At 45.6% G+C, this 10,866-nt stretch overlaps 1 protein-coding gene across 4 annotated transcripts in view; it reads right to left on the reverse strand.

The window, feature by feature from the left end:
* Positions 1-9,299, reverse strand: part of DST (dystonin) — a 425,915-nt gene extending 416,616 nt beyond the window's left edge. For 3 of the 4 annotated variants that reach the window (XM_040983580.1, XM_040983578.1, XM_040983576.1), the window contains exons 1-2: positions 9,098-9,299; positions 8,511-8,545 (exon numbers count right to left, since the gene is read on the reverse strand). In XM_040983580.1, the coding sequence (XP_040839514.1) occupies positions 8,511-8,545; positions 9,098-9,278 (216 nt within the window). In that variant the 5' untranslated portion in view covers positions 9,279-9,299. Of the gene's footprint in view, positions 1-8,483; positions 8,546-9,097 lie in introns of all 4 variants that reach the window. The other variant, XM_040983577.1, reaches the window with a different exon arrangement.
* Positions 9,300-10,866: the final 1,567 nt, after the last annotated feature.

Consider the following 10,866-nt stretch of genomic DNA (forward strand, 5'->3'; position numbering starts at 1 on the left):
TTGTGGCACTGTTTACCATAAGAACATTTATTATGTCCTTATGAACAAATGGTCCCTTCATCAGCCTCTTTAGCTGTGTTAATACTATTTGTCTTAATACCTATTTTGTCTGATATTAATATAGCTAATCCAAATTACTTAGACTTATTCTGTCACATTTTTTTAATAAATTCTTTTTTCTATTTTTTTTTTTAAGATTTACTTACTTAAAAAAGTAGAGTTACAAAAAAAAGGAGGGAGAAAAACTGCTTCTATTCAATGGTCTATTTCCCAAACAGCTGCAATGGCCAGGGTTGGGTCAGGTGAAACCCAGGAGCTTGGAACTCATCTGTGTCTCCATGTGAGTGCAGAGAACCAAGCACCTGGGCCATCTTCTACTGCTTTCACAGGCATATTAGTAGGCAGCTGGATCAGAAGTGAAACATCCAGGACGAAAACTGGTGCCCATATGGGATACTGCCATCACAAACACCAGTTCAACCTGCTATCCCGCATTAATTTATTTTCAACCTGCATCTATAGAGTCAAAGTGCATCTTAGTCAAGCATACGTGCTTATTCGTTGATAATCTTTGCCTCTTTATTGTAGTATTTAGTTCATTGATATTTAATGTTAATTATTATTATGGTTTGATTTAGGTCTACAATTTCATTGTTTATTTTCAGCCTGTTCCCTCACAATGCCTGCAACTATGCCAACTACTTTGAAACCATGACAGAAAGGATCAATATTACCCCAAATGTAATGGAGAATGGCACAAGCAAAGTCTGCAGCCATGTCTAGGCTTCTTATGATGAAAAAACAAAAACAAATATTTATTAATAGCTTGTATTATGATGGGATTTTCCATCACTGAAATCTAAATAGTTCCATGACTGACACAAATGTTAATCATGAAATTGCATTTCAGAATGATCTTTATTAAATTTATGGGATGCGTTGGAGAAGAGGGAATGAAGAGCATGACAGATAAGGGAGCTGTCTCTTGCACCTTCTACATTTCTATTTTCAGCAGCTGCAGAGGAATGGGAAGATAAAGCAGATGTAAGACATAGATTTCAGAGTGATCATTATTCCATATGGGAGTACACCAAGACAGTAAGTCCGAGGAGATGCCACACATAACATTTGAATAGACAAAAACGAAGCCCTTTACAACTAACTACTAAAATAGAAAATGGATTAGTGGTTACCCGGAATTGAAGGGTGGAGAGTTATTGCTACAGGATATGGAATTTCTTTGGGAGTGTGATGTCCTAAATTTAAACTGTGGTGATAATTGCACAACCTTATGCATACACAAAAAAACCCCACAAAATTATACACTGTAAATAGATGAACTGTATGGTATGTAAATTATATCTCAATAAGTATTTCTCTAAAGTAGGTACAAGACAGGCAGTATCACCAAACAAGCAGAAAAAAACTGAGTACAGGAACAGATGGAGTCAAGGACAGGAAATGAGGTGAAGTTAAGAGGGATGTTATCCAAAAACTGGGAAGGAAATTTCGAGAAGGAATCAGTGGCCAATAGTATCAAATAGTAGATATACCCATTAAGTCACAGACTGGAATATCTGTATTAGTAATTTGCAAATCATAGGTAAGCCACATACAGGTGCTTTTAGATGATATCAATAGAAGCCAAATTCCATTATTAAGTTGAGGACTCAATGACAGATGATGAATTGGAGCTAACAAAAGATCTTTTCCAAGAATCCTTTTGGCCAGAGGAAGGGCAGAGGAGATGAAATCTCAGGCTTTTATTTGCATAAGCAAGCATCTATGACGTTTGCACGTCATGGGCTAGAGCCAGCAATGAGGAGAGAACTAACTATAAAGGAAGAGTGACCATCCCTCAGAACACAGAAAGGGAAAATCCATGTTCTACATTAAACTGTATATGTATATATATATATACAGAGAGAGAGAGAGAGAGAGAGAGAGAGAAGCAATTAATTTTCCTTTAGACTGGAAAGGACAATTAACAGACCAGTGAGTTCAAAGAGGCAAGAATTTTAGAAAGCATCACATGATGTTCATGGTTTTCTGTGTTAGAAAACAAATGTGAATGGCAGAGGGTAACTAGACTTTAGGATCTGAGGATGAGGTAAACTCACAAATTACTGTGAAATTTTTCAAGGAGGAAACAGTAAAGATGATAGGTTCTTTCACATACTTTGTAAAACTGTAAAATATTTCAAAACCAATAAAAAACAGTTATGGGGGGCCTGGCAAGGCAGCCTACCAACTAAAGTTCTCACTTAGAATGCACAGGGATCCCATATGGGTGCCAGTTCATGTCCCGGTAGCCCCACTTCCCATCCACCTCCCTGCTTGTGGCTTAGGAAAGCAGTCGAGGATGGTCCAAAGCCTTGGAACCCTGCACCTGCATGGGAGACCCAGAAGAGGTTCCGGACTCCTGGCTCTTGGCTTTGGTGCAGCTCTGGTCAATGCGGCTGCTTGGCGAGTGAATCACTGAATGAAAAATCTTCTTTGTCTCTCCTCCTCTCTTTATATCTGACTTTCCAATAAAAATAAATAAATTTAAAAAAAAAGTTTTGTGTTTGATCAACTACTTTCAAATTTATATTTGGTTTTAGGATTTGCAATGACCATGACCTCTTTGTCACAAACCCCTGGTCAGGTGGTGTGTGCAGACGAGAACTCAGTGATACTTAATCCATTTCATAAACACCCTTGAAAAGTTCAGCTGTAGGGATAATGAAAGGCTCCCTAAAAGTTATGAACTTGCCTTTGGGTACCCTCTAAAGTATCCAAATAAACAAGTTACAACAAAGTCTTTTACCAACTGTCAAAAAGTATTGAAATTTTTTAAAGCTACACCTACTTTGATTTCCAGCTGTACATTCTTCACATAATCTTAAAACCTTCTTCTACTCTACCCATACTGGTGTACACTGAGCTCTAAACACAGGGGTGTACTTTGCTAAATCTTTGTTGATTCTCATCTGTCAGCCTGGGAGTTGGAGCGTGATGCTCTGTAGAAAGCAAAAGCTTGTACTCCTGGAAGGCGCTTCAGCGGTCATCCTCATATTGTCAAGTGCAAGTTTCACAGACTCTAGGAGTGACCTCCCCAAGGTGACACTTGTCAGACTTGAGCTCAAAACTAGAATGTTGGGCCCGGCGCGGTGGCGCAGTGGTTAAGGTCCTCGCCTTACATGCCCGGGATCCCATATGGGCACCGGATCTATCCCTGCAGCCCCGCTTCCCTTCCAGCTCCCTGCCTGTGGCCCGGGAGAGCAGTAGAATACAGCCCAAAGCTTTGGGACCCTGCACCCGCGTGGGAGACCCGGAAGAGGCTCCTGGCTTTGGATCGGCTTAGCATCAGCCGTTGCACTCAATTAGGGAGTGAATCATGGGACGGAAGTTCTTCCTCTCTGTCTCTCCTCTCTGTATATCCGCCTTTCCAATAAAAAAATAATAAAAATAAATCTTTAAAAAAAAAAACTAGAATGTTAAAGTCTTATTGCTTTCATTTTCACACTTCTTTCATTACTCCAATACTCAATGGTATTTGTCTAGTTTTATTCTGCAATTCAGATCTCAAAAAGAATCACTCTTGAGTCTTGGGATTCAACAAAGTTTCAAATTTCTCTGGAAAATTTTTGTTTCAATTTTAATTTAGACTGCAGTTCATTTGTTTGGTTGCATGGAGTAAAAATATGAGGGCTTTTTCTTCCTTTTTTATTTCAGCAAGTTTGTTTTATCACCAAGGAAGGGGCTAATTACATGGCAGGGCGCACTCAGGTATAATACGCTCAGTCACTAGGGTAAATGTGTCTTTTTTACTTATGTATCTGGCTGCATGCTTGCACTCCCCAGCGCCTAGTGTTCTCATCACATTGGTGACTCATAGTTGGAAACAGTTCAACAGTTTGGATACTGTAACAGAAGAAATCAGTAACTCTTAAATTTCAGCACTGACATTGGAAGTGACCTAGAAGTAACCACCAAGGGCATGGGCTAGATCTCAACCCTTTGTTAGCTCTGGTGCCTAACACTGTATTTTGCAAAAACAAACAAACAAAAAAGGTTTACATTTAGTTTTTTTTAAATGGTAATACTAAATGAGCACTGTATGTAAGGTTACAGTTATAACTTAAAATGGGCTTAATTATTACAAAGTAGTCTAAACCTAGGATTTGGCTGTAGCAAAGAATTTATTTATAATGACAGCCTAATCATAAATGAAAATCAATAATAAACCATAACTCTCATTTTTTAATAAAAGATACAAATTGAACGAGAAGCTGTGCAGTATGTTTACTGAACGGACCATCCTTCCATGCTTGGTACACAAACACTCTAGGAAAACAGGCCTAAGAGGGCTGGGGTGAACTACTGTTTTGTCTGAGGTAACTGTTTAACTGCTAGAAAAAACTAAAGGATTTAGCAATTCTGTGTTATAAGAATCATCCACTGAAAACTCATTCAGTTTCTTCCATTGAGAATCTTGGGGTTATTATTGCTCTGTGGGATGTGAGAGACACAGTTAAACAGCAAAGGACAGATAAAATGTAGCCAGGGAATTCTTGTTTTACTCAGTCCTTATCTTGCAATGTGACTCTTGGAGATCTGCTCAGCTTGAGTTAACTCTTTGGGTTCTTGTCTGGAACAGAAAGTGAAGACACTTACTCCAATCTTAGTGGACAGAAAGCATGCCCTTCCCTCTCACTGTGTGGAACAAGGCTTTCCTTATTCTAGCGAGCTCCTGTGGGGGATCATTTATCGCTATTCACTCGCAAAGGGCATGATCATCGCCTTCATTCTACTGACGGCTCTTGCAAGCTAGTAGTACCCCAACGAGCCATATTACTTCCTGAAATTTCCTTACAATCAGGACTTTATTGCCTGGCTTTCACCACAGGACTCTTGGGTAAGATTTTTTCATTGTTTCAAGTCCAAGCATACAACATAAATTCCCAAGAAAAGTGTCCCTCTTAGATGTCAGAATCCTCAACACCAAAATGAATATTTGGTCTCCAGACTGTGTTCTCTATCAACAAGAAACTGCTTTTCTTCATAAACTATTCAGAGCAAAAGTAGAAACAAATCCAAAAAAGCACTGGACATTCTTGCTGTATGCACACACAAAACACATGTATCTGTCTATCCAAGTGGGATTTTTTTTAATCTGTCAGGTTCTAAAATGGAGTTACACTGTTTGAGCCCTGCTGAGGGGGTTAATTTTTAAAAAGATTTATTTCATTTTATAGGAAAGGCATAGAAGATTTAAAGAGAGGAGAGACAGAAAGATCCTCCATCCACTGGTTCACTCCCCAAATGACTGCAACCAAATCAATCCGAAGCCAGGAGCCAGGAGCTTCCTCTAGGTCTCTCATGCACGTACAGGGTCCCAGGCCATCCTCCACTGCTTTTCCAGGCCACAAGCAGGGAGCTGGATAGGAAGTAGAGCAGCCAGGATGTGAGCTGGCGCCCATATGGGATCCTGGTACAAGCAAGATAAAGATTTAGCCATTGAGTCATCATGCTGGGCCTGAGGAAATTAATTTCACATTCTCAAATTCTATCATTAAAATGCTGACTACTAAAAAACCAGAAAAGATAAATCTGCAAATAAGTAAAAATAAAAAAGCTGGCAGTGATTATGGTTCTAAAACATAATCATCAAGGTTTATGTCCAGCTTCATGAAGAAGACAGGGAATTGAAGACATGTTTATTTCATACCTAATAAAGAGAAGAATGGAGGCACTCCTCGGAAGAAGAGTTGGCTTCACTCCTTATGGCAGAAGTCCTCCACCGCCCCCCACCCAATCTGAGTCCTAATGCCAATGTTGTTCTCCTTGGAGAAGGCCTTCTCGCCCTACCTGGGAAGGATTTCCTGTCCAATTGGTCTCCTTCCTGAGCGTGCGGGTAGCAGAAGCAAGATCTGCTGCCAAGGAAAAGCAGCAAAGTGCTCACCGAACTTCTTCATCTAGCCAAGGACTTTGGCAAGGCAAAGCTCATTCCCATTTCAACATGAGTCAGCAACATCCTAAGCTCATTTTCCTCGTTGGATCATGATAGAAATGCTGAAAGTGAATTATCTATTACTGAGATTGCAATGTGGGACAGAAAGCACCAACTCTCAGTTCAATATCATTATGACTTGACAGAAAACAAAACAATTTTTTGTTAATCAATTATTGTGCCACAGCTGCTGCTAAAAAGTGGTTTAAGAAGAATTATTATGCTAATCAAACGTTTTACTAGGCTTGAGCCCAAGTAAATCCAGAGGTTTCTCTCAAGGAGAAAATCTTGTCATTTTAAAAGAAAAGGAAAAGAAAAAAAATTCCATACTCTGCCTTAGGGAAAGATATTTCCTTTGTGCTAAACAATGTGCAATGATGAAAAATGACATTTTCATGCAACTATAGTCTCAGGATTTTTACTAATTAAGCAACATTTTTTAAGTAGGTCATCATTGGAATTCATTGATGTGTAGTGTAGCAACAAAACAAACTAACCCTGTACTCAACTTTCTCAGGAATAAATGATGTTGTAACCAATTTTATTTTCTAAACAGTGTCCTAAAAATGTGCATTTTTTTCTAAGAATGTGCATTTTTTTTCTTTTCTGATCAAGTCTGAGTTTAAATTTTCCAAGAAGAAGAAGAACTGGCACCCACCAAGTTATTTTTCATTCATGCAATAAATATTTATTAAAAAAAAAAAAAAACAGCATTTACCACATGTTGGGCCAGGCAGTAGACACACAGCCCTGCACAAGAGACCTGTTCCCTGCCCTCAAGGAGCTCACAGTCTAATAGATAAGGCAAACAGCAAGTAGACACAAATATCAACACATACCGGGAATCTTACGAAATGGGCTAAGACATTAAACAACCACCCCCAGCTCTCCTAACCAAATGCATGCTGAGGTCAAATATTTAACTGAGCAATAGGTAAACAGGACATGGTGCTCATTTTCTGACTGTGCTGTAGTTGAAATGCGCAATGGCTAGTGTAATCATTCCTAATGGATTATGACTGTGGTTCTACCACTTACGTATGTGGAATTACTATCTTCTTTTTAAAATCCAAATGCTCTGCTTAATGTTTATACTCTGGTAATTACTGAGATATTTATTGAATCAACCAGACATTCAAAACCACTGCTTCACACAGACACACTTTACATTGTGTCCCATCAATGTGAATTATCTAATGGACTTGGAAATTTTCAAACACATCTTTCATTTCTCTACGTTTCTAAGTTCAACTTTACAAAATACAACGGATAATGGGTACTGAATGCCTGCTGTGAACTAAGTGAGATTTCTTTTGAACATATTTTCTCGTAATAACCACTCTTCCAGCATCTCTGGAAGGCACTATTGACTCTATTTTACAGATGGGAAAACTGAGCTGCCAAGAAGTTAAAAGCAGTTTCCCAGTCCAATAGTTAGTTAGCGTAAAGCTGTGGAGGAAGCATCTGGTTATTTTCCTTGTTAATGAATAGTCTCAAGAATCCAAAGGGTTGAGTTGAGTTCTCAGGCTATAGGCTGGTACGCAGCAGAATCACTTCTCATTGTGCGACATTATAATGGTGTTCTAACCATGCAGTGAAAGCTCTTCCGCAGCCGGAATCCAATGGCACAATCAAAATACCTGACAAGCTGGGCAAGATGCAATGATAGCTGAAGGTAAATGACGAGTGAATGAAGAATGACGAGTGAACTGCATCAAGCAGCAACTTCCCAGCCTGGCTGGAGGAAACTTTCCCCCAAAGAGGGAACATTACAGAAAATGATCTCACACTAAGCATGGGGCTGGTCCAAGAACTCCTGCAGAAATGCTGGGTCAGGTAGAGCTTGCATTTCAGTTTTGCCCCCTGGACAAGGTCCTTAGCCGTGTCACCTCATCACTGTGCCCATATCAGCAGCTCTAGAAGGATGGACCGAGTTCAGACAGAAGCCACCACCAGCACAAGCACCCACACACATGCCATCAGATAAAGACCCCCGACAGACACAGTGGCACAAGGAGACAGCTTCATGAGAGCGCTCAGGAATGTAAACTTGCAAATCTCACATGAAATGCATATGCATCAAACTGGCTTTGCACTCATTTCCTAAAAGCTCTTCCCTTCTCATCTGTCCCAGAGCACAACCACAGTCGAACAGAAGCACCCAGAGACAGCCTCCACCGGCAAATTACAGATTGAAAACTCAACTGACATCCACCCTGTGGGCAAAATCTTTCTAAGGGCCATCGAGCTTCTAAGAAGCCGCCTTTCTCCCTCCGGCACAACAGCTCAACTACACAAGCCATTTGCTAAAACCTTTTGCTGGGCACTGGGGTGAAATCGCTTAAAAAAAATAAATAAATAAATAAAGGAAAGGAAGAAAAAAGTCACTTTCGCCTTAGGGGCAGCATGCTTGCCATTCAAGGTCCTACTGGTCTCTTAACACGCTTATGATTAATATTGGTACTCAGGAAAGAGAACTTCTTCTGACCTTGAGCGTGCGCGCTAAATAAATTACCTCAGAACGATAGTGGTGAGATCTCAAAACAGCATCTGGGGAGAAAAGAGAAAAATGAGACTTCATTTAACTCCTTGTTCTTCACCTGTCCAGCTACTGATGCCTCCCCTGAGAATCGAAGCACACTGCAGACCCCTCCAATGGGTGGACACGGGCAGAAGGGGTGGGAACGGTTCTGGGCCACCGGCCTTCTAGGTTATTCTTGTGCTAGAAGTTTCCGGGAAAGTTCTGGGGGAGTTGGGGCGCCCCAAACTCTCCATGCCTTACTCTCGTAGCCCAAAGCTCCAGCAAAGGATAGGTAAGGGCGAGGCTGCTGCAGCCCTGAGCCCCATTCGAATTAACCTTTTAGCAAAATGGGCATATAGAGTCTCTTTCTCCCCTCCTAGTCCTCACTATGGCCTTGGCTCTCCCCAAATCAGCAGACTGGAGGATAGACGTGAGGACAAAAAGGGTTAGAGCTGCTAGACAAGTAAGGGTACTCGGCTTGGGGAGGTACCCCAAAGCGGGATACGGGTCCCAACAGAGGAAGGAAAGGAGCCGTGGGCGTAGATGCTGTCCTAAGCCTGAGCAAGAGCGTCGCGTCTCACCTCGGCTCCTGGAACGGCCCGAAAAGACTGATTTCATCGGATGCCTCCCTTTCTGGAGCTTGCGGTGCCAGCAGCAGAAGAAGACGATGGTGGCGATGGTGCCCAGCAGGAGTAACAAGAGGAACAGGGCACATTGGATGCTGTAGGGTCTCAGCAACACGAGGAAAGCCGCGGCAATCATGGTGCGGGCGAAGCGGGGGCGACTCGGCGGCGGCGGCGGGGCTGGAGGGCGGCGGCACAGGCACCCGCGCGGGGCGCACGCCGGGGCGGCGGGCACGGGCGAGCACAGCTCAGCGCGTCATGCCCGGCGCTCGCGGCCCCGCGCCCAGCCCAATGGCCGCGCAGCCCGCGCCGGCCGCGCTACGCGACTGATCCAGGGCTGAGGGGAGAGCCTGCCATGACTCAGCAGAGGGCGACGAGGCTGGGGCTCGGCGGCGGGGAGCCTCTCTCCTCCCTCCCGAGGCGCCCCCGCCCCCGTCCGTGCGCAGCCCCCGGGCGCAGCCCCGCCGGGGACGCGGCGAGCGGGGAGGAGCAGCGCCGCCGTGGCTGCCGCCGGAGCCCCGCGCATCGTCCTGTGGCCGCCGCCGCCGCCGCCGCCGGCCTCGGCATCCCCCACGAAGCCGGGCGCACGTGGGTCGGGGCGGGGACGCGGCGGCGAGGCTGCAGCGGCGGCGGCGGCCCCGCGGGGGGCGCGAATGGGGCGCCGCCGCGGCGGGGGCTCGGCTGATGACATCACGGCCGGGCTGCGGCGGCGCGGGCGCGCGGACATGGCTGCGGCGGCTTCGGCGGCGGCCGCGGGCTGCGCCCCGGCCTGAGCGCCCAGCGCCCTCCCGCGGGGCCGCCCGTCCGTCGGGGCCACAGGCTGGGCGGCCTCTCGGACCCCGGGACACCTGGGGGCCTCCACCTGTCCGTCCTCCCCTGGCCGAGTGGCTGCCAAGCCCGGCGTCAGGGGGCGCCAACGAGCCGGGGTGGGGGGGAAGCTTGAGGCGCCGGCGGGAACCTCCAGGCGGTGCTACCCCCACGTCCCACCTCCCCGCGCCCCGCCCCGAGGTTGGGGCTTTGGAGGATGCGGCCCGGTGAGCTATGGCTTCTTGGGGGTGGGGGGAACCCACGCACGCTGAGGCGCGAACTGCGGGTAGGGCCTGCTTTGGGAAATGGGGCCCTCCCTGCGCCCCCCAGACCAGCAGCGCCCCTGGAGAGCGCTCGGGTCCACAGACGTAGGGCGTTCACCCCCAAACTCGGTGCTGGCTCAAGGCCCAGCAAATGGGCACCTTAGGTCCTCTGGTATCTTTTATTGTAAAAGCCTGACTCATTTGGTGTGTTAGGAAGAAGAAGTATGCCATTCCAGATTTAGGGACCTGGCAGTGAAGGAAGTTGGGTATGGATTCGTCAGGATTTCGAGTTGCATGAGGTGAGGGCGATCTGTCACCCACTCACAGGCACACTCCGGTCTCCCTTCTGCCCCCTCCCCCACCTGTCTTCATAGGCTAGTAGGCTGCAGTCGGTTAGGGTGTTTAACAATGGTCAGGGGTGCGACGCGCACGCGGAAGGTGGGGCGGGAGCCCTGTGAAGTGCGCCTCGGCAGAAGGCCAGGGGCCACCGGGCTGGGCAGCCGCTGCTGCAGCACACGCTGCGGCATCTTGCGGCCTTGGTGGGCCGGGGCGGTACAGCGATCTGCTGCACCCAAGACGATGTTGGCTTTGCCTTGCATGGTTCCAGTTGCGTGTTTTGTTTCATTTATTCTCATATATTGGCTGCAGTTATAGTGA

The sequence above is a fragment of the Ochotona curzoniae genome, unplaced genomic scaffold, assembly GCF_017591425.1.
Source record: "Ochotona curzoniae isolate NIBS_2020 unplaced genomic scaffold, NIBS_Ocur_1.0 contig_3819, whole genome shotgun sequence".
Lineage (NCBI taxonomy): Eukaryota > Metazoa > Chordata > Mammalia > Lagomorpha > Ochotonidae > Ochotona > Ochotona curzoniae.